The sequence below is a fragment of the Callithrix jacchus genome, chromosome 7, assembly GCF_049354715.1.
Source record: "Callithrix jacchus isolate 240 chromosome 7, calJac240_pri, whole genome shotgun sequence".
NCBI lineage: Eukaryota > Metazoa > Chordata > Mammalia > Primates > Cebidae > Callithrix > Callithrix jacchus.
The window spans coordinates 22853193-22878783 of record NC_133508.1 but is presented as its reverse complement, the minus strand read 5'-3'; the positions used below and the strand labels follow the sequence as shown (position 1 = coordinate 22878783).

Sequence of the window (25591 nt, the reverse complement as noted above, 5' to 3'; positions counted from 1 at the left end):
GTGGAGAGCTTTCTGGGTAAGGGAAGATGATGTTCTTTCTACTTTTAATTTTTGAAGTCATGTTTGGGGTCACAGAGGAAGAACCACTATTTTGGTTATATAAGAAAATTCAGAGAATTCTAAGAAATTAATAAAAACCTGAAAATTGATTCACAAAAAGTATTACTCTAAATATATGATACTCAACTAATTTTTCAGCTCATAATGGAGATGTGGGACAGAAGAATTTGAGCAAACAAGTGATCATGAGGACTCATAAAAAGAATTCAAAATGAGGAAGTTCTCCAAGAAGAAAAAAAATATATGTACCCAGCACACTAATTAAAACCTCCTCTGAAACTCTCTTGAAACTTTCTTGCTTTTTAATTTTTTTTAAACACTGCGTTTAACTATTTCTAAGCCCTACAAAGGTTATATTTTGTTTCACTGAAAAATACAAGAAAGCCATAAATTATTAATCATCTCTTTGCAGTTAGGTGGCCCTATTAATCAGTTTGAAGGTGGGCTGGGTTTTGCCATAAAATTATACAGCTATATCACTTCAAAACTTTTTTGAAATAAAGCAGGTTAAAAGAACAACAAAACCACATTTTGCCTGGGTACAGTGGCTCATGTCTGTAATCATAGCAGTAGGGGGGCTGAGGTAGGCAGATTGCTTAAAGCCAGCAGTTAAAAATCAGCTTGGGCAACAGGTCAAAACCCTGTCTCTACAAAAAATACAAAATTTAGCCAGGCATGGTGGCAAGCACCTGTAGTTCCAGCTACTTGGAGGCAGAAGTTTCCATGAGCCAAGATCACATCACTGCACTTCAGGCTGGGCAAAAGAGCAAGACCCTGTCTCAAAATAAATAAATAAATAAATAAATAAGCAAGAAACCCACATTTAAAATTGGCTGCCACTTATATGATATTAACATTATGTTAATAATAATTCCTCATCTCATTCAACCAAATTTCTCATGATTAGGTAAAATTATAACAAGTATGTTGCTACAATTACCAAAGCTGTCTACTTACTGGTAACTTCGGTATGATTTTGGTATTAGCACTTCCAAAGTAAAAGAAATCTATTGGCCAAGAGCAGTGACTCCTGTAGTCCCAGCACTTTGGGAGGTCAAGGTGGTAGGATTGCTTGCATCCAGGAGTTCAAGACCAACCTGGGAAACATAGCAAGGCCCTGTCTCTACAAAAAAAATAAAAACTTAGCTGGACATGGTGGCATATGCCTATAGTCTCAGCTACTCAGGAGGCTGAGGTGGGAGGATTGCTTGAGCCCAAGAGGTCGAGGCTGCAGTGAGCTGTACTCATCCTGGGCAACAGAGCAAGACCCTGTCTCAAAAAAATAGAAAAATCTTTTTAGGTTTTGGTCTAACCCAGTTTGCAACTGGTTTAGTTGTCTACTGCTATGTAACATCACACCGAATTTAGCAGCTTAAAACAGCAAACATTTATTGTCTCGTAGTTTCTGCAGGTTAAGAACTAGGAGTGGCTTAGCTGTCGGGTTCAGGCCCAAGACCTATCACTAGGCTATAATCAAGAAGTCAATTGGGGCTGCAGTCAATTGAGGATGTGTGTCCAGGCACACTTGTGGGTGGATTAAAGGGAATCTTCCGTTCCATGCCCTATGGGCCTCTACATAGTTCCTCATGATGAGGCTTCCCCCAAAGCGAGTGATTCAAAAGGGAGGACCAAAGTGATTCAAAAGAGAAGACCCAAGATTATAAAAGACTGAAATGTCTGGACGTGGCATAGCATTGCCTCTGCTATAGTGCATTGGTGCAATGGGGGAGGGGACTACACAAGGATGTGAATAAGAGGAGATAGGCATCATGGAGGCTGCTACCACAAAAAGCTTTGTTCTACACCGACACATCTGCGGGACAACATCCCTCTATAGGCAACAGTGACTCACTAGAGCTATCATCCTCAGCTGAGAGAGTGACATTTCCAATTGCAGGTGGAAGTGAGAAAAGCATGAACAGAGAATTTGCATATTACTATGTAAAAGGCTCGTGTGATTTTTATTTCTCCCACATACACAAATGTCATTTTTCCTACTCACCATTTCCATCTCACTTCCCTCCACCCAGTCATCAGAGCCATTAGTTTAACCCTAACACATGGGTTGAGTGTTTGAGAGCTTAAGGGTTAACATACATACATACATTTGCTTTAAAGCCGAAATAATTCTGGCTCCTTTAAAAAGTCAAGTCAGTCAAATAAGCCATTGATCTGGAGTTAATAGGGCCTTAGTAAGAAATTAGAATCAGCTGGGAAAAAAGGCTGCTCTCAGAGGACTCAAGTAAAAAGCAGCTTCAAAACATGGAAAGAAAAACTCAAGAAGTGTAGACCAGACAAACACAAAGTGAGGGAAGAAAAGACTTGGCTATAGCCTTGAAAAACAATAGGCTGAGGAAATTCTAAGTCATTTTAGCTCCCATCCCCACCACTAATTTAGCATTAGACTTTTAACAGCTGAGACCAAGATGAACAGCAAGGGTCTGGAGTGTCCTTGTTAAGAAGAAAATAAAATAACTGGAATTATATCTTTACAAAGTAATGCTTTTTGAATATAGAAGTTGTTTCATTTGTTTTCCACCTGCTTTATACAGCATTTGCAACCATAGTTGTGGTTTCATTCTACCTATAATTTTGCATTTTGCTTAAAAAAAAAAAAACCTGCCCAGACTTCACCACTATGCAATATGTGCATGTAAGAAATCTGTACTTGTGACCAGACCCAGTGGCTCACTCCTGCAACCCCAGAACTTTGGGAGGCAAAAGTGGTCGTATCACCTGAGGTAAGGAGTTCAAGACTACCCTGGGCAACATGGTGAAACCTCATCTCTACTAAAACTGCAAAAATTAGCCAGGTGTGGTGGCACACATCTGCAATCCCAGCTACTTGGGAGGCTGAGGCAGGAGAATCACTTGAACTCAAGAGGCGGAGATTGCAAGAAGCTAAGACTGCACCACTGCACTACAGCCTGGGCAATAGAGTCAGACTCTGTTTAAAAAAAAGAAAGAGAGAGAGATCTGTACTAGAACCCCCAAAATACTTAATAACTTTTTAGTTAATATACAAAATAATTTTTTAAATAAATAAGGGGGGGGACTCAAGATGGCGCTGTGAGAACAACCCAGGATTGGAGCTCTCGTTGTGTCCGCGGAGAGGTGAGTCTGAGCTGCATTTCCAGACTGATCTTTGTTGCCCACGGAACGGGGAAATTCCCAAGTGAAGAGGAGACACGGGACGCCAGGCAGAACCTCCGCCTGGCAAAGCCGGCAGCCGAGGTGGCAGCGGCCGGCCCTGCCCAGCGCTCCCCACAGGGCGCGCTTGTCCGGGTGCCCTGTTGAACCAGCAACCGGAGACATGAGAGGGCTGGACTTGAGACTGAGCTAGACTTGGACAGTGGGCCAGCCCAGGGGATTGCAGGGACAGAGTGTTAGGGGTGGCCTAGTGGGACGAACAAAACCGCGATTTCAAACAAGCCCCGTGCAGACAGCCCGAGACGCTCTGTGGGGGAGGGGCGTCCACCATTACCGAGGCAACCCGCCCCAACTGAGATACACGCCCATTGCTGTCGCAGCCAGCCGTTGCCGAGGCAACCCGTCCCTACTGAGATACACGCCCACTGCTGACGCAGACTGCCGTTGCCGAGGCAACCCGCTACAACAGAGAGACTCCGCTGCAGGGCGTGGCAGAGAACACAGCAGAACAGCGGAGCCAGGGCGAGCCTCACGACAGCAGGGCGGAGCCTCGGCAGGCAAACAGTGGCTAGTCTGCGTCCTAGCTGGGCAGGACCTCAACGGACATCCAAAAATAAAGCCCAAACCCCTCAACACAGAGCATTTGAGAAAAAAAAAAGGGTTTTTTTAATGAGCTCTGTTGCAGCAGAAACAAACATAGCAGCCTAACAGCCCTGAATGAACAACAGAGCTCACAGCTCAGCAATTAAGCCCCTATAAAGTACAAACTGTCTCCTCAAGCAGCTCCCTGACCCCTCTATATCCAAAAGACTGACATTAGGCAGGCATCATCCTGGGACAAAGATAGCAGAAAAAGAAACGGGTAGCATCCCTCGCTATGCCACAGCAGCTAGAGGTGCACCCCAGACAAGCAGGGTCTGGAGCGAACCTCAGCAGTCATACAGCGAAGGAGCTAGACTGGTAGAAGGAAAACCAAGCAACAGAAATACTTCATCATCAACACTCTGGGTGTCCACTCAGAGACCCAATCGAAAAGTCAGCAACTACGCAGACGACCAGCGGACAAATCCACAAAGATGGGAAGAAACCAGCGCAAAAAGGAGGAAAACACCCGAAACCAGAACACCTCGCCTCCTAGAAAGGACCAAAACTCCTCCCCAACAAGGGAACAAAGCTGGACGGAGAATGACTGTGACGAAATGACGGAATTAGACTTCAGAAGATGGATAATGAGAAACTTTTGTGAGCTAAAAGATCATGTATTAAATCAATGCAAAGAAACTAAGAACCTTAAAAAAAGATTCGAGGAAATGATAACAAGAATGGATAACTTAGAGAGGAATATGAATGAATTAAAGGAGCTGAAAAACACAATACGAGAACTTCGCGAAGCATGCACAAGTTTCAATAGCCGAATTGACCAAGCAGAAGAAAGAATATCTGAAGTCGAAGACCAACTCAATGAAATAAAATGAGAAACCAAGATTAGAGAAAAAAGCGCAAAAAGGAATGAACAAAGTCTCCAAGAAATGTGGGACTATGTGAAAAGACCTAACCTACGTTTGATAGGTGTACCAGAAGGGGACGAAGAGAATGAATCCAAGCTGGAAAATACTCTTCAGGACATCATCCAGGAAAACTTCCCCCACCTAGCAAGACAGGCCAACACTCAATTGCAGGAAATACAGAGAACACCACAAAGATATTCCGCAAGAAGAGCAACCCCAAGGCACATAATCGTTAGATTCAACAGGGTTGAAATAAAGGAGAGAATACTAAGGGCAGCCAGAGAGAAAGGTCGGGTCACCCACAAAGGGAAGCCCATCAGACTCACAGCAGATCTCTCGGCAGAAACTCTACAAGCCAGAAGAGAGTGGGGGCCAATATTCAACATTCTTAAAGAAAAGAACTTTCAACCCAGAATTTCATATCCAGCCAAACTGAGCTTCAGAAGTGAAGGAAAAATAAAATCCTTTGTGAACAAGCAAGTACTCAGAGATTTTGTCACCACCAGGCCTGCTTTACAAGAGCTCCTAAAAGAGGCACTACACATAGAAAGGATCAACCAGTACCAGCCATTCCAAAATCACACTGAATGCTAAAGAGCATCAACATAATGAAGAATCTACAACAACTAACAGGCAAAACAGCCACTTAGCATCAAAATGGCAGTATCAAATTCACACATAACAATATTAACCCTAAATGTAAATGGACTAAATGCACCAATCAAAAGACACAGACTGGCAAATTGGATAAAAATCCAAAACCCATCAGTGTGCTGTATACAGGAAACCCATCTCACATGCAAAGATACACAAAGGCTCAAAATAAAGGGATGGAGGAAGATTTACCAAGCAAATGGAGAGCAAAAAAAAACAGGAGTTGCAATTCTCATCTCTGATAAAATAGACTTTAAAGCAACAAAGATCAAAAGAGACAAAGAAGGCCATTACATAATGGTAAAAGGATCGATACAACAAGAAGAGCTAACGATCCTAAACATATATGGACCCAATGCAGGAGCACCCAGATACATAAGGCAAGTTCTTAATGACTTACAAAAGGACTTAGACTCCCACACAATAATAGTGGGAGACTTTAACACTCCACTGTCAATACTAGACAGATCAACCAGACAGAAAATCAACAAGGATATCCAGGGCTTGAACTCAGACCTGGAGCAAGCAAACCTGATAGACATTTACAGAACTCTCCACCCCAAATCCACAGAATACACATTCTTCTCAGCACCACATCACACCTACTCTAAAATTGACCACATAATTGGAAGTAAAGCACTGCTCAACAAATGCAAAACAACTGAAATCATAACAAACAGCCTCTCAGACCATAGTGCAATCAAGTTAGAACTCAGAATTCAGAAACCGACCCAGAACCGCACAGCTTCATGGAAACTGAACAACTGGCTCTTGAATGTTGACTGGGTAAACAATGAAATGAAGGCAGAAATAAAGAAGTTCTTCGAAACCAATGAGAACGAAGACACAACGTGCCAGAACTTCTGGGACACATTTAAAGCAGTCTCTAGAGGAAAGTATAAAGCAATAAGTGCCCATATGAGGAGAATGGAGAGATCCAAAATTGACACCCTATCGTCAAAATTGAAAGAGCTGGAGGAGCAAGATCAAAAAAACTCAAAACCCAGCAGAAGACAAGAAATAACTAAGATCAGAGCTGAGCTGAAGGAGATTGAGACACAAAAAACCCTTCAAAAAATCAATAAATCCAAGAGCTGGTTTTTTGAAAAGATCAACAAAATAGACAGACCACTAGCCAGATTGATTAAAAAGAAAAGAGAGAACAACCAAATAGATGCAATAAAAAATGATAAAGGGGAAATCACCACAGATTCCACAGAAATCCAGACCATCATCAGAGAATATTACAAACAACTCTATGCGCATAAACGAGTAAACCTGGAAGAAATGGATAAATTCCTGGACTCCTGTGTCCTCCCAAGCCTAAACCAGGAGGAAGCTGAAACTATGAATAGACCAATAACAAGGTCTGAAGTTGAGGCAGCAATTAAGAGCCTACCACACAAAAAAAGCCCAGGTCCAGACGGGTTCACAGCCGAATTCTACCAGACACACAAGGAGGAGCTGGTACCATTCCTTCTAAAACTATTTCAAACAATCCAAAAAGAGGGAATCCTTCCCAAATCATTTTATGAGACCAACATCATTCTGATACCAAAACCCGGCAGAGACTATTTCTGATTGTCAGCCCCAAGCTCCCTTTGGTTGTAAAATGCTTCAAAATCTATACATAGAAATAAGTTTTAGAAGTTGTAGTTTTCAAATAAGGAAAATTCAGGTAACACCAATTGGCTTCTCCCTATGCCTATTTTAATTTTAATTTTGTTTCCTGTAGTCAAAACTTTTTCCTTCTATTGCCCTTGAAATTACTCATTATTTCTTTTGTATCTCCATTTAAGAGTTATGTTTCTTAAACTATCTAACCAAACACTTTTCCACTAATACTCATTAATCTTAATATCTTTTGCTTTCAGAAAACCACTAAGAAATCAGGTTATTTGAAGGTAAATCCTCCATTTTCATTGATATGGATGTGAGTGATGACTTTCATCGTTTACTAGATAACTGCCTTTCCTTCTGAGAAATCTATGCAATAATCTCTTCTGGAAGCTTCTGGGTCCCAGGCCCCTAACTACTGTGAAATATTGAAATTATAGTGGAAATTCCATGTGGGAGCCATATTATAGCAAGAAATTAGAATGGGACCCCTAAGACAGATCCTATTTATGAATTATAATGATTTTGCCCCAGACTAAGCAAAACGAAGGGATGCAAACGTTATCTATGGGGCACCTGCCTGAGAGAGTATCTACACAGCTGTCCCTCAAAGTTCTTTTCCAACACTCATGTTGCAATCTGTAATGTATCCCTCTGACATAAAAAAAACCTTGCTAAATATCCTCATGTAGTTTCCCATGATAACAGCTTTTGATGTAAAACTCTGCTGTAGTTTTCTCAATCGACATGTACTGAACAATAGTCTTAAGATGAACCTGTTTGGAAAACCAAAATCTAGATTTAAGAAAATAATTTAATAATTTGGAATTTAAACATGACAACAGTTGTCTTTCTCAACTTGCCTTTATACTGTTTTATTTCTATTTTGTCTGTAATAATGTCACCATTTTAAGAACCAAATTAAATATAACCACAGGAGAGCCTCTTCCTGTTTCTGTTGGGTTTTTCAATACTATTTCAGGAAGTATTTAGTGAAGCTATATGGTATAGTAGTTAACATGGGCTTTGAGGTGAGATAGACTCAAATTCCAGTTCCATCATTAATATAATTGTGGATATCCTTTCTAAATTCTACTTTATTTCTCCATTTAAAAGGGAGAGTAATACCCACCCAAGGGTAGCTGCAATCAAAATGAGATAATGTGTTTAAACACACAGCACACAGCAGGCACATAGTAATTACTCAATATACAGCAGCTAGTATTTCAGATATAGACATAGACTGAAAATCTGGAATATGAAGAAAAAAATTCTTAATTTTACCACCTTAGAATTATAAACATGATTCCTTTGTAATTCTATCCACATAAAAATTAATTTTTACATAATTATAATTGTAATACACAATTTGTATATCTTTTTTAACATTATAATCACTTTTCCATGTTACTATGTGTAGTTCATAATTACCTTCTAAATTTTTGCCTGAGATTTCATTAAATTCCATAATTTAGCCACTAAATTTCTGTCAAATATTTGAGGTGTTTACAAATCATGCCATAATAACATTTCATGTATATCGCTTTTCCATCTAGCGGAATTCTTTCCTTAGGATGAATTCTCTAAGCAGGCTTTTTTAGGGTAAGCAGGATCTCTTTCATGACTTTGAGAGTTTTGTTAAACTCCTTTCCACAAGTTTATAAAATTTGTAGTTCCTCCACCAATGTGCACATGTCATATTGTCCTTGATAACCTTCTTTATTAATACTAATATGTTACATTTACTGAGTCTTTCCATAAGACAAGCACTGATCTAAGTGCTTTACATGTATCATGTCATCATCCTCACAACAAATCTCTGATGTAACCACTATTAGTCATCCTCTTCCATAGATGAGGAAGCTAAGGTTCAGAAAGTTTATAAGCCATGTCCAAGGTCACACAGCAACTAAATGGTAGTATCTAAACTAAACGCAGACCCCGTCTAATGCCATGGTGCTCTTAGTCACCTGGCTATTTTGCTGCTTTACTCTTCCACCACCATCTCCCACTTAAATAACAGGTTTAAAAGATCTTCATTGATGTTTTAATATGTAGCTTGTTGATTACTGGCAAGGTTGATCATTTTTACATATGTTTAAAACTATTTTTTTCCTATGTTATTTGTTCATAAGCAATTTCTGTAATGTGATGGGGAAAATTCTGTTCCTCATGTGCTTTTTACCAATTGGGCATGTCAACAAAATTTCTCACAAGAGGCACAGGTCCCTTCTTGATGACCCCTCTGAGCTGTCAATTTATAAGGGTATTTTTGTGAATATGTAATCCAAACAACCTGACCATCATTCAAAACGTACCTCTCATCACATACACAAACATCATTAAAACACCATCTATGTTTTACTAAGCAAAACTGGATTGACCTAATAAATCTAAATTGTAATAATCCTATTTTAAAATATGCTCCATTACCTGCATTATGTCTTGCAATATATCCAAGTGCCCACGCTGCAGCCTCCTTGACTCCAGGGTCAAAATCTTCCAAGCATATGACCAGTGTATCCAGTGCTCCACAATCAACTATTGCCTGAGCTAGCTGGGGAGAATGTTTACCAACTGCTCGTAACACAAAGGCAGCTGCTTTCTTGTAGAAGCGCTACAAGGGCAAAATAGACAAAACCCAAAATGAATTGAGATCTTAGATAACCAAAATCTAAAATAGACCAAAACTAACATAAAATAACATTAATATAAATCAGGCTCAACAGCTTTTGAATATAAAAGATGAAAAACATCCTACAAAATAATTTTTGATTATTTGATGTTCCCTCATTGCTTCTGTTCAGTAACTAAACTGAAAACAAGGTAGATTTTACATTGTATTTCAAATGTTTTACCGTAAGGCATTTTGGAAATTGTATAAAATAAATTATAACGATATCTTCCACAAATTCATAAAATAATGAGATTTTATGTATCTGCATTATACCAAAATGTATTGTTTGACTCTTGGGAATTCTTGGATTGTTAGCATGTGCAACTAAGCTCACTGCCAACTGACTAATTCATTTCCTTTACTTGCCCTCAGTCTTTGAGCGTGGTAAGCCTTTCATGACCTCAACTAATCTTTCTGGTGTCCCAAGTTATTCTGAAATAACAACCATGTTCCAAGATATGCTTACCAATCATCAAATACACATAAAGGCAAAACATTAACAACACATTTTAAAACTTTTCCTGGTAAATAAATCCGCCAAACAATGAGATATAAGTTACTTATTTTCTCTAGAAATGCTTTTTTAAAAGATAAAAACATATTACTTACCATTTTGTAAATTTTGAATATGACTTCATATTTTTATTTCCTATAGATACATTTTATCTGACTAAGGAATGAGTAAATGAAAGTGAAACACAAGACTAACATGTTTCTCTTCCAATCACTAAAAACATTAAATGTGTAGGAAAAATGTGGCTGTGATACTCACTGTGGTTTTATGGTTAGCATAATGACACAGTGATGGTCTCCTCTTTCTGTTATTAATAAAACCCAATTAATCCCCTATTTTACATTCTAAGTTTCTATTTCTTCACAGTGACTACTGAAAAGTGATTAGTTGACTACAGCATTTAATTTGAAAGCATTCTATTCACTTAGACTATAATATTGATACAATGAAAATTACAGGAGAAAAAACACATCAAGTATATATTAAACAGAGTATATCTTAAAATTTTGTATATGTTGCTAATATAAGAAATATGCTATGTTAGTACTGATGTTTTTGACATATTTTCTTTAGTTTCTTAAATTATACAAATAACCAAATTTCTACTATTTACTGTAAAAATTAGTATAGAGTTTTGAAGTAGATTTCCATAGATCATTTTCTTACAATTGCGGGGTAAAAAATGGTGATACATTTATTTTCATTACCTTAGCTAATTTGACTTTTTATACTGCAGAATTGTCAAATTTACAGACCATTTATAGGCATCAACAGTCACTATTAACTACAGTGCCTATAACTCACACTTTCTGATCTCATTCCCTCGTTCTCCTAATTTTCACTTCTCCCAAATTCCTAACACTCTTCTCTCCCATTCCAGACCAAAAGAAATGCTTTTTTTAAAAAAGAAAAAAAAAAAAAGCAAAACCACAGGACTTTGTACCTCATAAAGAGGAGATTAAATATCCTGTGAGAAATGACTTAAAGGCTGGTAGGTGAGGGAGACAGAAGCTTGCACAAAGGCCTCATGTTTTTACTGCCTCCTCACTTTTCTGCGCTAGTGCTTGTCTCTCTACAACTAATTAACATTCATTCAACTTAGAAAACTTCTACTGAAAATCTTCTATGTGGGATACCAGAATGCAGACATTGCTCTCAAAAGAAAGAGCTAAAAGTCCAAGAAGAAGAAAGTTCAACAGTATTTGGTGATAGAAGGAATATCCACAAGAAAAATAAACTTTCTGTGACACCTTGTAGAGCTGTAACAGGCATTAGTAAATGACTCTCTAGGCCAGGTGTGGTGGCTAACACCTATAATCCCAGCACTTTGGGAGGCCAAGGTGGGCAGATTATCTGAGGTCAGGAGTTCGAGACCAGCCTGGCTAATGTGGTGAACCCTGTTTCTACTAAAAATACAAAAAATTAGCCAGCCATGGTGGTGCACATCTGTAATCCCAGCTACTTGCAAGGCTGAGGCAGGAGAATCACTTGAACCCGGGAGGCAGAGGTTGCAGTGAGCTGAGATCGTACCACTGCACTCCAGCTTGGGCAACAAGGGTGAAACTCCATCCCCCCACCCCCCCCAAAAAATAGACTCTCTGGTCTATAAACATAGGGCAAATTCCTGCACCATTAGGATTTATTTTTATTCTGGCAAAATACACATAACATAACATTTACCATTTTAACCATTTTAAAGTATATGATTTCGTGGGATTTAGTGCATTCACAATGCTGTGCAACTATCACCACTGCCTAGTTCTGGACTATTATCATCACCCCAACAAGAAACTCCTTACAAATAAAGCAGTCACTTCTCATTCCCTTCTCCCTCCAGCCCCTGGCAACTACTAATCTGCTTCTGTCTCTGTGTATTTGCATATTCTGGACAGTTCCTATAAATGGAACCATACATCCTGTGGCCTTTTGTGTCTGGCTTCTTGCACTTAGCATAATGTTTTTATGGGTCATTCATGATGTAGCACTTTTCTCAATATTTTATTACTTTTATGACTAATAGTCCATTGTACAGATATACAACATTTTGTTTAACCATTCATCTATTGATGGACTTTGTTGCTTTTACCTTTTGGCTACTGTGGATGCTGCTGCTATGAACATTTGTGTGCAGGCTTTGCTGGAGCATCTGTTTTCAATTCTTTTGGATATAGAGCTAGGAAGAGAACTGCTGAGTCACATGGTAACAACTGCTTTACTGATTATGGACCTGCCAAAGTGTTCTCACAGTGGTTGCCCCCATTTTACATTCCTACCAGCAATGCGTGAAAATTCAGATTTCTCCATGTCCTCACCAAGACTTGTTATTTTCTTTTTATTTTTTATTATGGGCACCCGAAAAGGCAGTAAGTGATACCTTGTTGTGGTTTTGATTTGCATTTCTTAATGACTAATGCTGCTGAGCATCTTTTCTTATATTTCTTGGCCATTTGTATGCATTCTTTGGAGAAATGTCTATTAAAGTCCTTTGCTCATTTGTCTTTTTTTTTTTTTTTTTTTTTGAGATGCAGTCTTGCTCTGTTGCCCAGGCTGGAGTGCGGTGGTGCAATCTGGGCTCACTGCAACCTCTGCCTCCTGGGTTCGAGCAATTCTCCTGCCTCAGCCTCCCAAGTAACTGGGACTCCAGGCACACACTGCCACATCCAGCTCATTATTTTATTTTATTTTTTTATTTTATTTTATTAGAGACAGGGTTTCACTGTGTTGCCCAGGCTGGTCTTGAAATCCTGAGATCAGGCAATTTGCCCACCTCGGCCTCCCAAAGTGCTAGGATTAATTGTCTTGTCTTTTTGTTACAAAAATACGGAATTAATCCCAAAGATATGTCAAGAAAGCTGTGCCCCTAGGTTATAATAAACTAACAGAATAGAATGAACAGCCCAAAACCTACCTACAGGTGATCCTTAACTATTGTGGAAACCAAATAGCTGGCACTGTATAGAAATAAAAGTCGTACCAGATAAGGGGGGAAATAGGGCACCTTTAGACAGTGCTTAACAGAGCTGACATGCCTTTAACTTGGTAAAAAACATGTATCAAACCTTCCATTACACACCTTTATTCTCTTCTTTTTCATTGCTTCTCTACCGCTTGCTTCAAGGGTGTCTCTCACTGTTTCCCTTAACTTGGTTTCACCAGCATATAAGGATTGCTGAAATCAACAATTTGTCTAGGGTCCATATACTTCCCTAAGACAGATCTGATAGCTTTGTTTAAAACTCCCATATACAGAAATGCTGCTTTATATATAACTTCTCCTAAAAATATATTTTCTCCTTATATTATCAATAAAAGAAAAATGGTGGTTATCAGTACCAATGCAAAATACCCTAAAAATACTATATGCAGCTCAGAGAATTAAAGATTGTGTTAACCCCCTAATAATTCTGATGCCTACAGGCTTGCAAACTGTATCCAAACTGTCACATTTTAAAAAATCTAAAACAAAAAACATATAACTAGTTCTTTAAAATTCTTACATTCTGTTCTGCCAATGAATAAACAAGCTGTGGAAGAATGTCGCCCTTTACAACAGCTTCTGCGAGGTCGTCATTATAATTGGCCAATCTCCCAAGAGCCAAAGCAGCAGTCTGTTGAATTGTTGGGACCACATCCAGAAGAAGAGGCCTCAGCAAAGACATTACACCTGAGTTAAATTATGAAAGAACAGAAATCGGCAGAATTTAAATAAAAAGGGAAAAATACAATTCAGCATAAATGCAGACAGTAAAATTAAAGGGAAAAAAGTCAGTGAAAACAAATCTCTTCACTAAAAACTAATGGGAAATTTAGAAGTACCTACCTGACCAAGACACAGAATAATACAAGCTATCACTATTAAACATGCAGTACAGCATGGAAATAAGAAAGACTTTGGATTTAGGTAAGAATACCTGATTCAGCAAGTACTGTCTATGTGACCTGAGAGGGTTGTCATGAGGCATGCAGAGAAAGGTTGTAGAGTATGCTATGATGTCTAACACAAAAAAGATAGGGCTTCCCCCCAAGACTTTGCAAATCTTATCTTTCAAGGCTCATTTCAGGGCCTCACCTACATATTATATCCAAATAAATTTCTTGGAGATAAGGACATGTATTACTAGTTCTCATCATATTCATCCTAGAGTTGAATGCATAGTAGGTATATCATCATCATCACCAGACAGCAACAATAGTAAAAGTAGCTCATATTTATGAAGCACTTATTATATGCAAGCACTGTCCTAAAAACTTTTTTCCATAATAATTCATTTAACTTTTATAACAAAACTATGAAGCAAGCCCTACTATTACATCTATTTTATAGACAAGAAAATTGAGGCTGAGAAAAGTTAATTGTCACACAACTAATGAATGGTGAAGCAGGGTTATAATTTAGACTTTTTATTGATAATTGTTAAATAATATATATTTTAAACTGAGAAGATGGGAAGAGAGAAAACAGTAATAATCGCCTTGTAGTCATTTTACTGGATATTCCAACTCTTTCTATTAACTTTGCCTTACTATAAAATCTGCAAAAGAGTCAACTGCTATTTCTGTTTTAATGATGCTGTTTTAGTCTAAGATTATAAGAAAGGTAGTGACAGAATTAAAACTATAACAAAGGACCTCCTGACTTTCTATACTTAATTTACACCAGTCTATTCAAATAAATATCATTAACTCTTTTCTTTAAAAACATATCCCAGTTATACATAAAAGCAAATATTGCCAATATTCTTTTATAGTATTATATGCAGAAACATTTGAAATAAAACAAAAAGAAAACATTTACAGTAACACCTAAACACTTGATCTTAGCCAAAGGCCAAGAAGTCATTACACTAACACTTAGGATTAGACCAAAATAAGGGTACTAGCAAATAACATAAGCAGAGAGCAATGATGCTTATCACAGACACATTTAAAGATGTGACCTGTGGATTTTCCCAGTTTCCAGTTTTACTTAGTCATTAGTTTTGTGCTTAAGTTGGCTAGGTTAGATCATCTATTACGGTTGCAGGTGTGAATCCTATGAAGGCTGGTTAGCTCTGCAGGCACACAGAACCCCTGCCCACACTTGAGTCATAGCTCATATTCAATAAATCCAGTGTTCATGGGTGTTGCATATATATTATTATCTATACTGTTTGACAGAGATAATTTCTGAAATATCTCACAGATAATTCTGTGTTTAAAGCACAGAATACAATATTAGCATGACTACTCAATATTAACACAGGTTATTCCAGGAAAAATGGATTTAAAACAATTGTCCAGCTCTTTGTAGTTTGCTTTACTACTTGATTCATTGTTGTTGTTGGTTTTTTACTGGGTAAAATATAAATACAATGTACCATTTTAACCATTTTTAAGTTTATAGTTCAGTGGAGTTAAGTAAATCCACAATGTTGTGTGACCATCCCCACCAAGAACAGGCAAACTGTTTTCCACAGCAGCTAAGTCATTTTACATTACCATCAGTAAAGTACAAGGGTTCCAGTTCTCCCACATCCTCACCAACACTTGTAATTTTCCATTTAAAAAAAGTAACAGCCATCCTAATGTGGATTGAGGTGGTATCTCATAGTGATTTTGATTTGCATTTCCATAGCACTAATAATGTTGAGCATTTTATGTGCTCATTGGCCATTTGTACATCTTCTTTGGAGAAAAGTCAGGTCAAGCCCTGTGCCCATTTTTGAATTGGACTGACATTGTGTTGTCATTGTTGTTGAGCATTACATGCTTTTATTTTTTGATTTTTTATTTTGAGACAGAGTTTTGCTCTGTTGCCTAGGCTGAAGTGCAGTGGTGCAATCATGGTTCACTATAGCCTCAACCTCTAAGGTTCATGCATTCCTCCCACTCAGCCTCACAAATAACTGGGTGCATCGCACCTGGCTAATTTTTTATTTTTTGTAGAGATGGGGGTCTCACTATGTTGCCCAGATTAGTCTCAAACCCCTGGGCTCAAGAGATCCTCCTATCTTGGCCTCCCACAGTGCTGAAATTACAGGCATGAGCCACTGTGTCTGGACTTACTTCTTATTTTTTATAATGAATATGCACTATTTTGATTAAAATAAGTCCATACTCTAAAAAAGAAAAACTAAATCTGTTAACATATATTTAAAGTTTCATAATAAGTACATTAACAAGGCCAAAAAAGTAAGCTTAGGTTTTTGTTTTTTTTTTTTAGAATAGTTTTAAAGTATCACAATTGGCTGGACGTGGTTGCTCATGCCTGTAATCCCAGCACTTTGGGAGGCCAAGGCGGGTGGATCATGAGGTCAGAAATTCAAGACCAGCCTGGCCAACATGGTGAAATCCCATCTCTACTAAAAAAAAATACAAAAATTAGCAGGCCATGGTGGCAGGCTGGGAGGCTGAGGCAGGAGTTTTGCTTGAACTCAGGGGGCAGAGGTTGCAATGAGCTGAGCTCATTCCACTGCACTCCAGCCTGGGCGACAGAGTGAGATTCTGCCTCAGAAAAAAAATCACAATTAAGTTTCATGTTATTTTTTCTTGATTATTCTGGGTTTTTGTTTTGTTTTTTGAAGGAGTATATGTGGGTGGGTTTATTTCCTCACTTGATAGATTTATGTAAAGGCAGTGATTTATCATATTTTGAAATTCTTCATATTGAATTATATTTTGAATTAAATCTAAAGAACATTGAACACATATTAAGGATTTAAGAATGAATTAATTCACCTGGCATTCTAATATTTTATTATAAGTGTTTATTATAGTATTTAATTGCCATAAATCTCCCAATTAAAAAAATTTAGTTTATAATTTAGAAGTAAAATATGTTGCCCACCCAAAAACATATTAACTATTCCATATACCCAAGGGAATTTTTTTTTTCCTTTTGAGACAGAGTCTTACTCACTCTATCACCCAGGCTGGAGTGCAGTGGCACCATCTTGGCCTACTGCAATCTCTGCCTCCCAGGTTCCAGCGATTCTTCTGCCTCAGCCTTTTAAGTAGCTGAGAGTATGGGCATGCACCACCACACCCAGCCAATTTTTGTGTTTTTAATAGAGACAGGGTTTCCCCATATTGGCCACGCTGTTTTCAAACTCCTGAGCGCAAGTGATCTACCCATCTTGCCTCTCAAAGCGCTAAGATTATAGGCATGAGTCACTGTGCCTGGCTGGAATTCTCTTTTTTATATATTTTCTCTGCGTTTCTACTGCATTAGGCTAATTAAATATTAATATAAGGCCAATAAAATGACTCATATTTCTCTTCCTTCTATTTCTAAATTCAATGTCAAAGTTAGGCTTATATGTGAAATGCTTCTGCTCTATCATGATTTTCCTATATTGTTTAGATAGTAGCACAATGAGAATTTTGAAAAATTTTTAAATCTACAAATGTATATAAATAAAAGCTAAAGTGTCCATTTGAAATATCTGTTGGAATAACCTTATTTGATGAATGACCTTCAATAAGGTCATTTTTACTGGAGAAGAAAATAAATTCTCAAAAATAGTACCCCAAATTTCTAGTACTTAAATTGCCTCTTAGTGCTTCATAATTATCAGTCCCCATGTGTTTCTCTTCCTCTAAAGTGACATGTTTTTACCTCTTACACATATTAAACATGGAGACTTTGCTTTTCTAACTGCAAGTTTCTCTTAAAATTACAGGGAACAGGAGGGGAAGAGAGGGGAGAGGAGGGAAGGGAGAAATTTTTCTTACCTGCCTGTCCATTAGGTATCCAGAGATCCATGGTGAGTGAATGCATTAAAATTTAGAGTTCACAAATTAAAGCAATCCAAATAGTTGCCACAATATCTGATAAACAAGGCCTCTAGTAAGGAGCAAATGACATCACTGGGGCTCAGTTGAAGAACCCAACATACACTTTGTAATATTATATCCAGTACCAAAAATAACAATTCATATACTAAACACAATTATCTATAAAACATTGTGTACTCTATAAAAACTGATGAAATGGTATGAATATATTTTTGAAATTTAACTTAAAGACAAATCCTTACAATGCTTCCATATACACAATTTATAGCTTTGAGTTCCTTGTCTATTTTTCTTATTCTAATGCCATACTGAAAACATTACTTTTTAATTTTTATTTTATGTTTTTCACATGGTTTTGCCATGTTGCCCACAATGGTCTTGAACTCCTGGGCTCCCAAAGTATTGGGATTACAGGTGTGAGCCACCATACCTACCCTGAAAACACTGCTTTTAATTCCTACATTGCAATCCAGCTATGAAAAAATAAAAACAGAAACAAGAACCCATCAAAAATAAAAATTAAAAAAAAATAGTTTCACTGATCCTGTCCACAGTCATTCATTCAAAAAATATATCAGGGTTAACCATGCAGCAAGCAATAGGAATACATATATGACTTAAGGCAGCACCTACTATCAAGAAACTAATAGTCTAGTGAAGGAGCTTATAAAATAGCCTCAAAACAATCACAACTCTTTCATTTAATCTGTTATAACACAATGCAGGCCAAATTATTTTATTTTGCATGCCAGTGACATATAGAAATCATTGAGAAGAAAATGTCAAATTTTTCCAATGTCAGAAAAAAAACCTCATCCATTCTTATATTACAAGCATATAATTTATATATATATTACCTCAGTCTGCTGTTTTACAAAAACATTTAACATTGCAACTTTGTTCCTTTAAAAACAAGTATCAGCGCCCCCCCCAACAAGTTTACATAAGTAACAAACCTGCACATGTACCCCTGAACTCAAAATAAAAGTTAAATGGGGGAAAAAAAAAACTAATAACAGGATCTGCAAACTGGATCTTCAGTCCACTTAAGTCATAGTAAAGTTATCTGGTTGCCCTGGTTACCTCTAACCTGCTTTGTTAATTTTTTTTTTTATCATGGCAAAATATACATAACAAAGTTTATCATTTAAACCATTTTAAGTGTACAATTAAGGGCACTGAGTACATTTACAGTGTTATACAATCACTACCACTATCCATGTCCAGAAGTTTTTCATTACCCCTAACAGAAGCTCTATACCCAGCCAGATGCAGTGGCTTACACCTGTAATCTCAGCACTTTTTGGGAGGCTGAGGCAGGCAGATCACTTGAGCTCAGGAGTTCAAGACCAGCCTTGTCAACATGGGGAAACCCGTCTTTACTAAAAATACAGAAATTAACCAGGTATGGTGGTGCATGCCTATAATCCCAGCTACTAGGGAGGCTGAGGCAGGAGAATCACCTGAACCTGGGAGGTAGAGGTTACAGTGAGCGCAGATGGTGCCACTGCATTCCAGCCTGGGTAACAGAGTGAATGAGACTCCATCTCAAAAAAATTCATTCATAAACTTATAAAATATGTTAAATATTTGTTACTATACATTTTACAAAGCTTTAAAAATTTAAATTGCAACAATATGCTTCATTTTAATCTAAAGTTACATTCTATGTAACCACTTACTATGAAACTGCTAGTACAGTTCATTCAAGTTTTAGGAGAAGTGATTTTTGTATGAAATTAACCAATTACACAGTAAAAGATTCACCTTTCACTGTCAATATTACCATCCGACTCAGGCATTCTTTCTGGGGTCCAATGAGAAAGAACATAATAGAAACTTCATGCTTTACAAACAGAAGGAAGGTTATGTGACTGCCCATGTTGAGAGGCAACAGAGTGAGGTGGTTAAAAGCATGAATCTAGAGAAAAACTAATTGGGTTCAAATCTGGACTCTGTTACTTCCTAGCTAAGGAACCTTGGCAAGACTACTTAACATCTCTGTACCTCAGTTCCCTCAAATTCTAGTACTACTTATAAAGTTATTGTGAGAATTAGATAAAATTTCTACAGTGCTAGGAAGATTAGAACAAAATAGACACCATCAAGTGCTTGATAAATAAAAATGCTAAAGAAATCAGTTCCCTAAATGTATTATAGTTTCATCAACATAATTTTATTATTATTAGTGAATGACTCATTAATTAATAGCATCCATTGTAATGAACTATTAAAGATTCAATGGCCCCACAGATTGAGGCTTTATTGTTTACTACTTCTGAATTACTCTTGAATGAATAATTCATTCAAGATATATCTATCAAGAAACTTCTCAAGGAACTTCTAAAGGGGTTGTGACAGATAATCCCAACATATTATGATGTATGCCACAACAGAAGTAGAGAGAGCTCTGCAAACATACACCAGAGCATCTAACCCAGGCTTGGAGGGACATGGGGAAGCAACACAGGGGAAAGTGACCTTGAAGTTAAGAGCTGAAGGCTCTCAGGCAGACTTTGCCTGCCTGCTGAAACACTTGGAGGGGGTGGAGAGAGGAAGAATCAAAAAGTATCACAATCAGAAGGAACTGTATAAACAAAGAGCAAAACGAGTTTGATATGTTGATAAAACTGAGAATGCAGTGTGACTATAATGCAAGAGAGGAGACAGGAAGCTAGAGAAAGAAGGCTAAGAGATAAATAGACAAAAGTCCTGAAGTATCCAACAAACTGTTTTAAGTATTTTGAACTTTATCTGAACAGTAATATCAGTGCAGTAACAGGATCAAAATCACAGTTTGTAAAGAAGGATCACTCTGATCACAGTGGAGAAAAAGGATGACAAGGGACAAGATGAGACACATCAAAGACCACTTAGGAAACTATCATAGTTACCAAGCCAAGTATGAAGATAGCCTGGAGAATGGTAATGGCAAAAGGAAAGGTGAAAGTGAAAAGTCTAAGGAGATATTTAGAAAACAAACTGATTATTGGAAAGGAATCAGTGATATTTCCAAGTTCCTGGTTTGGTCAAAGGATGTATGGTGGTTGCCCACTGTTGAAGAAGATTCAATACATTAATACTGGCTTGCTGGCAGGCCGGGTGCGGTGGCTCAAGCCTGTAATCCCAGCACTTTGGGAGGCCGAGGTGGGTGGATCACGAGGTCAAGAGATGGAGACCATCCTGGTCAACATGGTGAAACCCCGTCTCTACTAAAAATACAAAAAATTAGCTGGGCATGGTGGTGCGTGCCTATAATCCCAGCTACTCAGGAGGCTGAGGCAGGAGAATTGCCTGAACCCAGGAGGTGGAGGTTGCGGTAAGCCAAGATCACACCATTGCACTCCAGCCTTGGTAACAAGAGCAAAACTCCATCTCAAAAAAAAAACTGGCTTGCTGGCTTGAAACATAAAATGGGAGGAGTGAGGTAGCAAGAGACAAAGCTAGGAAGTTTACTTATGGCCAGATCAAATTTGGCTGCAGGCCAAACTAAGATTTTCTGATTTTATTGTAAGGGGAATGGAAAGCCACTGAGGAGCTTTATTGTTTGCCCTACTTACTGTCAGGGAAATGAATAAAAATGAAAATTTTAAATAATTCCAGGTCCACCATGTATAGCTGTGCAGGCTGCACACTGCACAAATCCAAGGAATACCATTCACAAAGATTATCATATAAATGGCACCCTTGAAGTTGTGCAGAGCACAGCACAGCAACCATCCTTGATACAGCATGTTATATGGTTCTCTAGTTTACATGAATAAATGTCTTATATACTGAGTAAAATAATAAACCTCTCAGCAAGGCGCAGTGACTCATGCCTGTAATCCCAGCACTTTGGGAGGCTGAGGCAGGTGGATTATTTGAGGTAAGGAGTTTAAGACCAGCCTGGCCAACATGGTGAAACCCTGTCTCTAATATACATTAGGCTGCCTGTAATTTCAGCTACTCGAGAGGCTGAGGCAGGAGAATCACTTGAGCCTGGGAGGTGGAGGCTGCAGTGAGTGCACTCCAGTCTGGGCGACAGAGTGAGACCCTGTCTCAAAAAAAAAAAAAGGAACCAACAAAAAAAGAAATAAATCAAACTTACCTTTTCCAAATACTCTGAAGAAAAGATTTTGCCACATACTTTATCTGCTTTGGTAATTACTTTGGACATATTTATTAAGGCAAATTCTCTTATTAGCATATCAAAAAGAACAAAGATCAGAAACTTAAAATGAAATAAAAACTCCACCGACAATGTTCATCTTTAATTTTTCTTTCACATAAAATGAATTAAAAAATTCTTAACAAGGTAATTATTGGTTTGATCATGATGACTACATGGAAAATATTTTTTACATTATCTAGGATCCAAGATATATGTTTACTTAAACAGCATATTGGATGGAAAAGTGAGAAAACAAACAAAATCTTCCTAGACATGCAGACAGTATGTCAAAGTCAGGAGTAAAATGCGTTGGTATCTTAAGCTACCAAAATGAAGGCATCTGACTGAAAAAAAGTTTGATCATAATATGTAATTGATATATACATACTGAGGCTCATTCTAAAGCACTTTAAAATCCATGGTAATTATTTTTAAAGAATAAATCATTTGAATGGTTAAGTAAATTGATGACTAAAAAAGAAAAGTGGCTGGGTGTGGTGGCTCATGCCTGTAGTCCCAGCACTTTGGGAGGCTGAGTCGGGTGGATCATGAGGTCAAGAGATCAAGATCATCCTTGCCAATATAGTGAAACCCTGTGTCTATTAAAAATACAAAAATCAGCTGGGTGTGGTGGCGCGCACCTGTAGTCTCAGCTACTTGGGAGGCTGAGGCAGAAGAATCCCTTGAATCCAGGAGGTGGAAGTTGCAGTGAGTGGAGATCACACCACTGCACTCCAACCTGGTGACAGAGCAAGACTCCATCTCAAAAAAAAAAAAGTCAGAAAAGTTTTCATAACAAAGCTTACAGGTTATTTTTTAATCAAAAGAATAAATGGATTGAAGTATTCATGATGTCTCTATTTAAAATTGCTAAAGGAATGCCTGGATTGAATCTAGATAGCATGAAATATGTTAAAATGAAGTTTCTCAGGAAAATAAACATTTTAGTATGCTATCCAGATATTAGTCAAGTACAGAAAATTTCAAAACATAAATTCATACTCCTTTCGTATTCCAGTCTTTCCTAAGCCAAACAACAAGTGTAGAATCTTATATCTAAGCCACTTATACTGTCGATTTGGATTAAATTCCATTGTGTACTCTACATTGCACTCTTATGGGAGGAGCTAACCTGCCATTACTCACTAAAACATGAATCTCCACATCTTAAAGATTATATACACTTTACCATCTCAGTATTAAAATTTAAAAATAATATCAATTATTTTCCCATTTTAAAAAAGTTTTAGTTTGGCTGTATTCATATTGTCCAGAAAGTAAATGTTAAGTAGTAAGTGTCCATTTACAAAGGCCATTGAGAGGGACTGAAAGAAAAAACCCTAAAAGTTTACACTTTAAAATGTACTTTTAAATGCACTTTTAAAATGTAATATGTTCTAATATCTTAGTCTGCATATATTTAATACTGTGTGCCCAGTATTTTTCTGGGCACTTTGAGGAGTACAAGTGCGTACATACACACACACACAGAGAATACAGAAAATTAATCCATATAAAACAACAACTATAGAACAAAGGATTATCAATTCTGAAATGACAAACTTTTAGAAATGGAGAACAGATTAGTGGTTGCTCAGAGTTAGGGATAGAAGGTGCGTGTGGCTATAAAAGGGCAACGGAAAGGGTCCTTGAGATGATGAAAGTGTTCTGTGTCTTGACTGTGCTGGTGGTGAATACACACAGAAGAAAATTCTATAGGACAAAACACACAAACACAATTAAAACGAGGAAACCTAAATAAGATCAAGGAATTTTTATCAATGTCAACATCTTCCTTGTGATATTGCACTATAGTTTTGAAAGATGTTACCATGGGGGAAACTCAGTAAAGGGTACACAGGATCTCCCGGTTTTATTTCTTATAGATGCATGTGAATCTACAATTACCTAAAACTAAAATTCTTTTAGAAGATTGTAAAACACACTTTATTGTAAATATATTCCCCCCTAATAAAAACAAAGAACAAATGCCTAAAATCCTAGTGACAAAAGGAAATATCACATAGGTGCAGTAGTAATTCCCCTCAAAGAAACCCAGAGAAATGATTACACCTATGTATTCTTGCTGTCAATGTTCTTAAATTTTTTAAACTATCTGTTAAATTAGTTTTAAAGATCACATCCTATCAACTGAAGATTTCTCATGACACACTAGTGATACAATGCTACCTTACAGTTTAGATGGTGGTAGAATCACCCCCCCCAAAAAAAATTTTTTTAAAGGACCATCTTTCTCTTACCAATTTCTGTTGAGAGATAAGAAGATCTCTCTCTCTCTCTCCTCACATCCGCAAGAGTTCGTACTGAGGAGTAGAATGAATGCGCCACAAGGATTTCGAAAAGTCTGGTCTTTACCTACTTTGAATTTCTTGGAAAAGACTCAAGCATATCATTCCTTTATCACTAAAGCAAGATGAGAAATCACGTGTAAACCACTGGAATTTCTTTGCTGTGAGGAAGTCGAAGGTGATCAAAGGCAGGGTGACACGCAAAATGGCACTTGGATAAAATGGGTCTCATTAGGGTAGAGTCCCACTCACGTAAATGACTTCCAGGCAATTCCTAGGGCCTTGACTTTCAACCTGACACTTGCCTGTGTACAATGAAGATGAAAATAGAAACACCGTGCCCCTCCCACACCCATCTGGAAGCTTCAGCCTCTCGGCCTGACCCCCAAAGACCCGCTGAAAAGAATGGATACTTTTGGGAACTCCCGTCCCCACCCCGCGGCTCCCGAAGAGCTCCACTGGCAGGGGAGCGGGGCGGAGGCGCTGGGGACTCCGGCGCGGGGCGAGGCCGGTGACAAGGGGCGACGCGGATTCAAGCTGCGGACTCACCCGCGTTCTGCAGCGTCTCGATGTTTTGGGGTCTGGTCGCCAGCTCCGCCACCATCTGCACGAACTGGGTCCGGGCCTTCTGGTATTGCTCGAACACTGAGGGAGAGAGAGTCGGTGGAGCGGCCTGCGGCGCCTAGTTCACCTCGTAGCTAGCCCGTCGGGGCGCCCGCCAGCCCCGGGCCTACCTTGCAGAACCTGCCTCTGACTCATGGCGCCCCCGCCGCCGTCCGCAGTCCTCAAGCTCTGCGAGGAAGCGACTCGGCCTGCAAGTCCGCCGAGGGGACTACGGCGACGACCACTCGGCCTCCGACGTGAGCCTCTCCTCTGTGTACCCACGTCTCCCGGGCAACCGACCGGAACCGGAACGCGGCCGTCTCGCGGCAACGGCCAGTCCCGGGCGTGACGTCACGGTCGCGGTGCCCGGGCGCCCCGCGCGGGGCAGCGGCGCGAAGACTCGCGAGCCCGGGGACTCGGCCTGCAGGGGGTCCCAGTGCGCCAGACTCGCAGAGCCGCGGGGACATCGCGCGCCGTCGAGTGTACCTGCACCGCCGGGAGGTCCGGGCTCCTTACAAAAAGATCGCCGTGGTGTCCTGACTGCGGCGCTGGTCGGGACCGAGCGCCGGG

The 25591-nt window shown here is 38.7% G+C and overlaps 1 protein-coding gene across 2 annotated transcripts in view; it reads right to left on the bottom strand.

Annotated features, from left to right (window-relative positions):
• Positions 1 to 25318, bottom strand: part of SPAG6 (sperm associated antigen 6) — a 59340-nt gene extending 34022 nt beyond the window's left edge. For both annotated transcript variants that reach the window (XM_002750092.6, XM_017974102.4), the window contains exons 1-4: positions 25153 to 25318; positions 24968 to 25063; positions 13678 to 13844; positions 9423 to 9606 (exon numbers count right to left, since the gene is read on the bottom strand). In XM_002750092.6, coding sequence (XP_002750138.3) covers positions 9423 to 9606; positions 13678 to 13844; positions 24968 to 25063; positions 25153 to 25177 — 472 coding nt within the window. In that variant the 5' untranslated portion in view covers positions 25178 to 25318. The remainder of the gene's footprint in view (positions 1 to 9422; positions 9607 to 13677; positions 13845 to 24967; positions 25064 to 25152) is intronic.
• Positions 25319 to 25591: the final 273 nt, after the last annotated feature.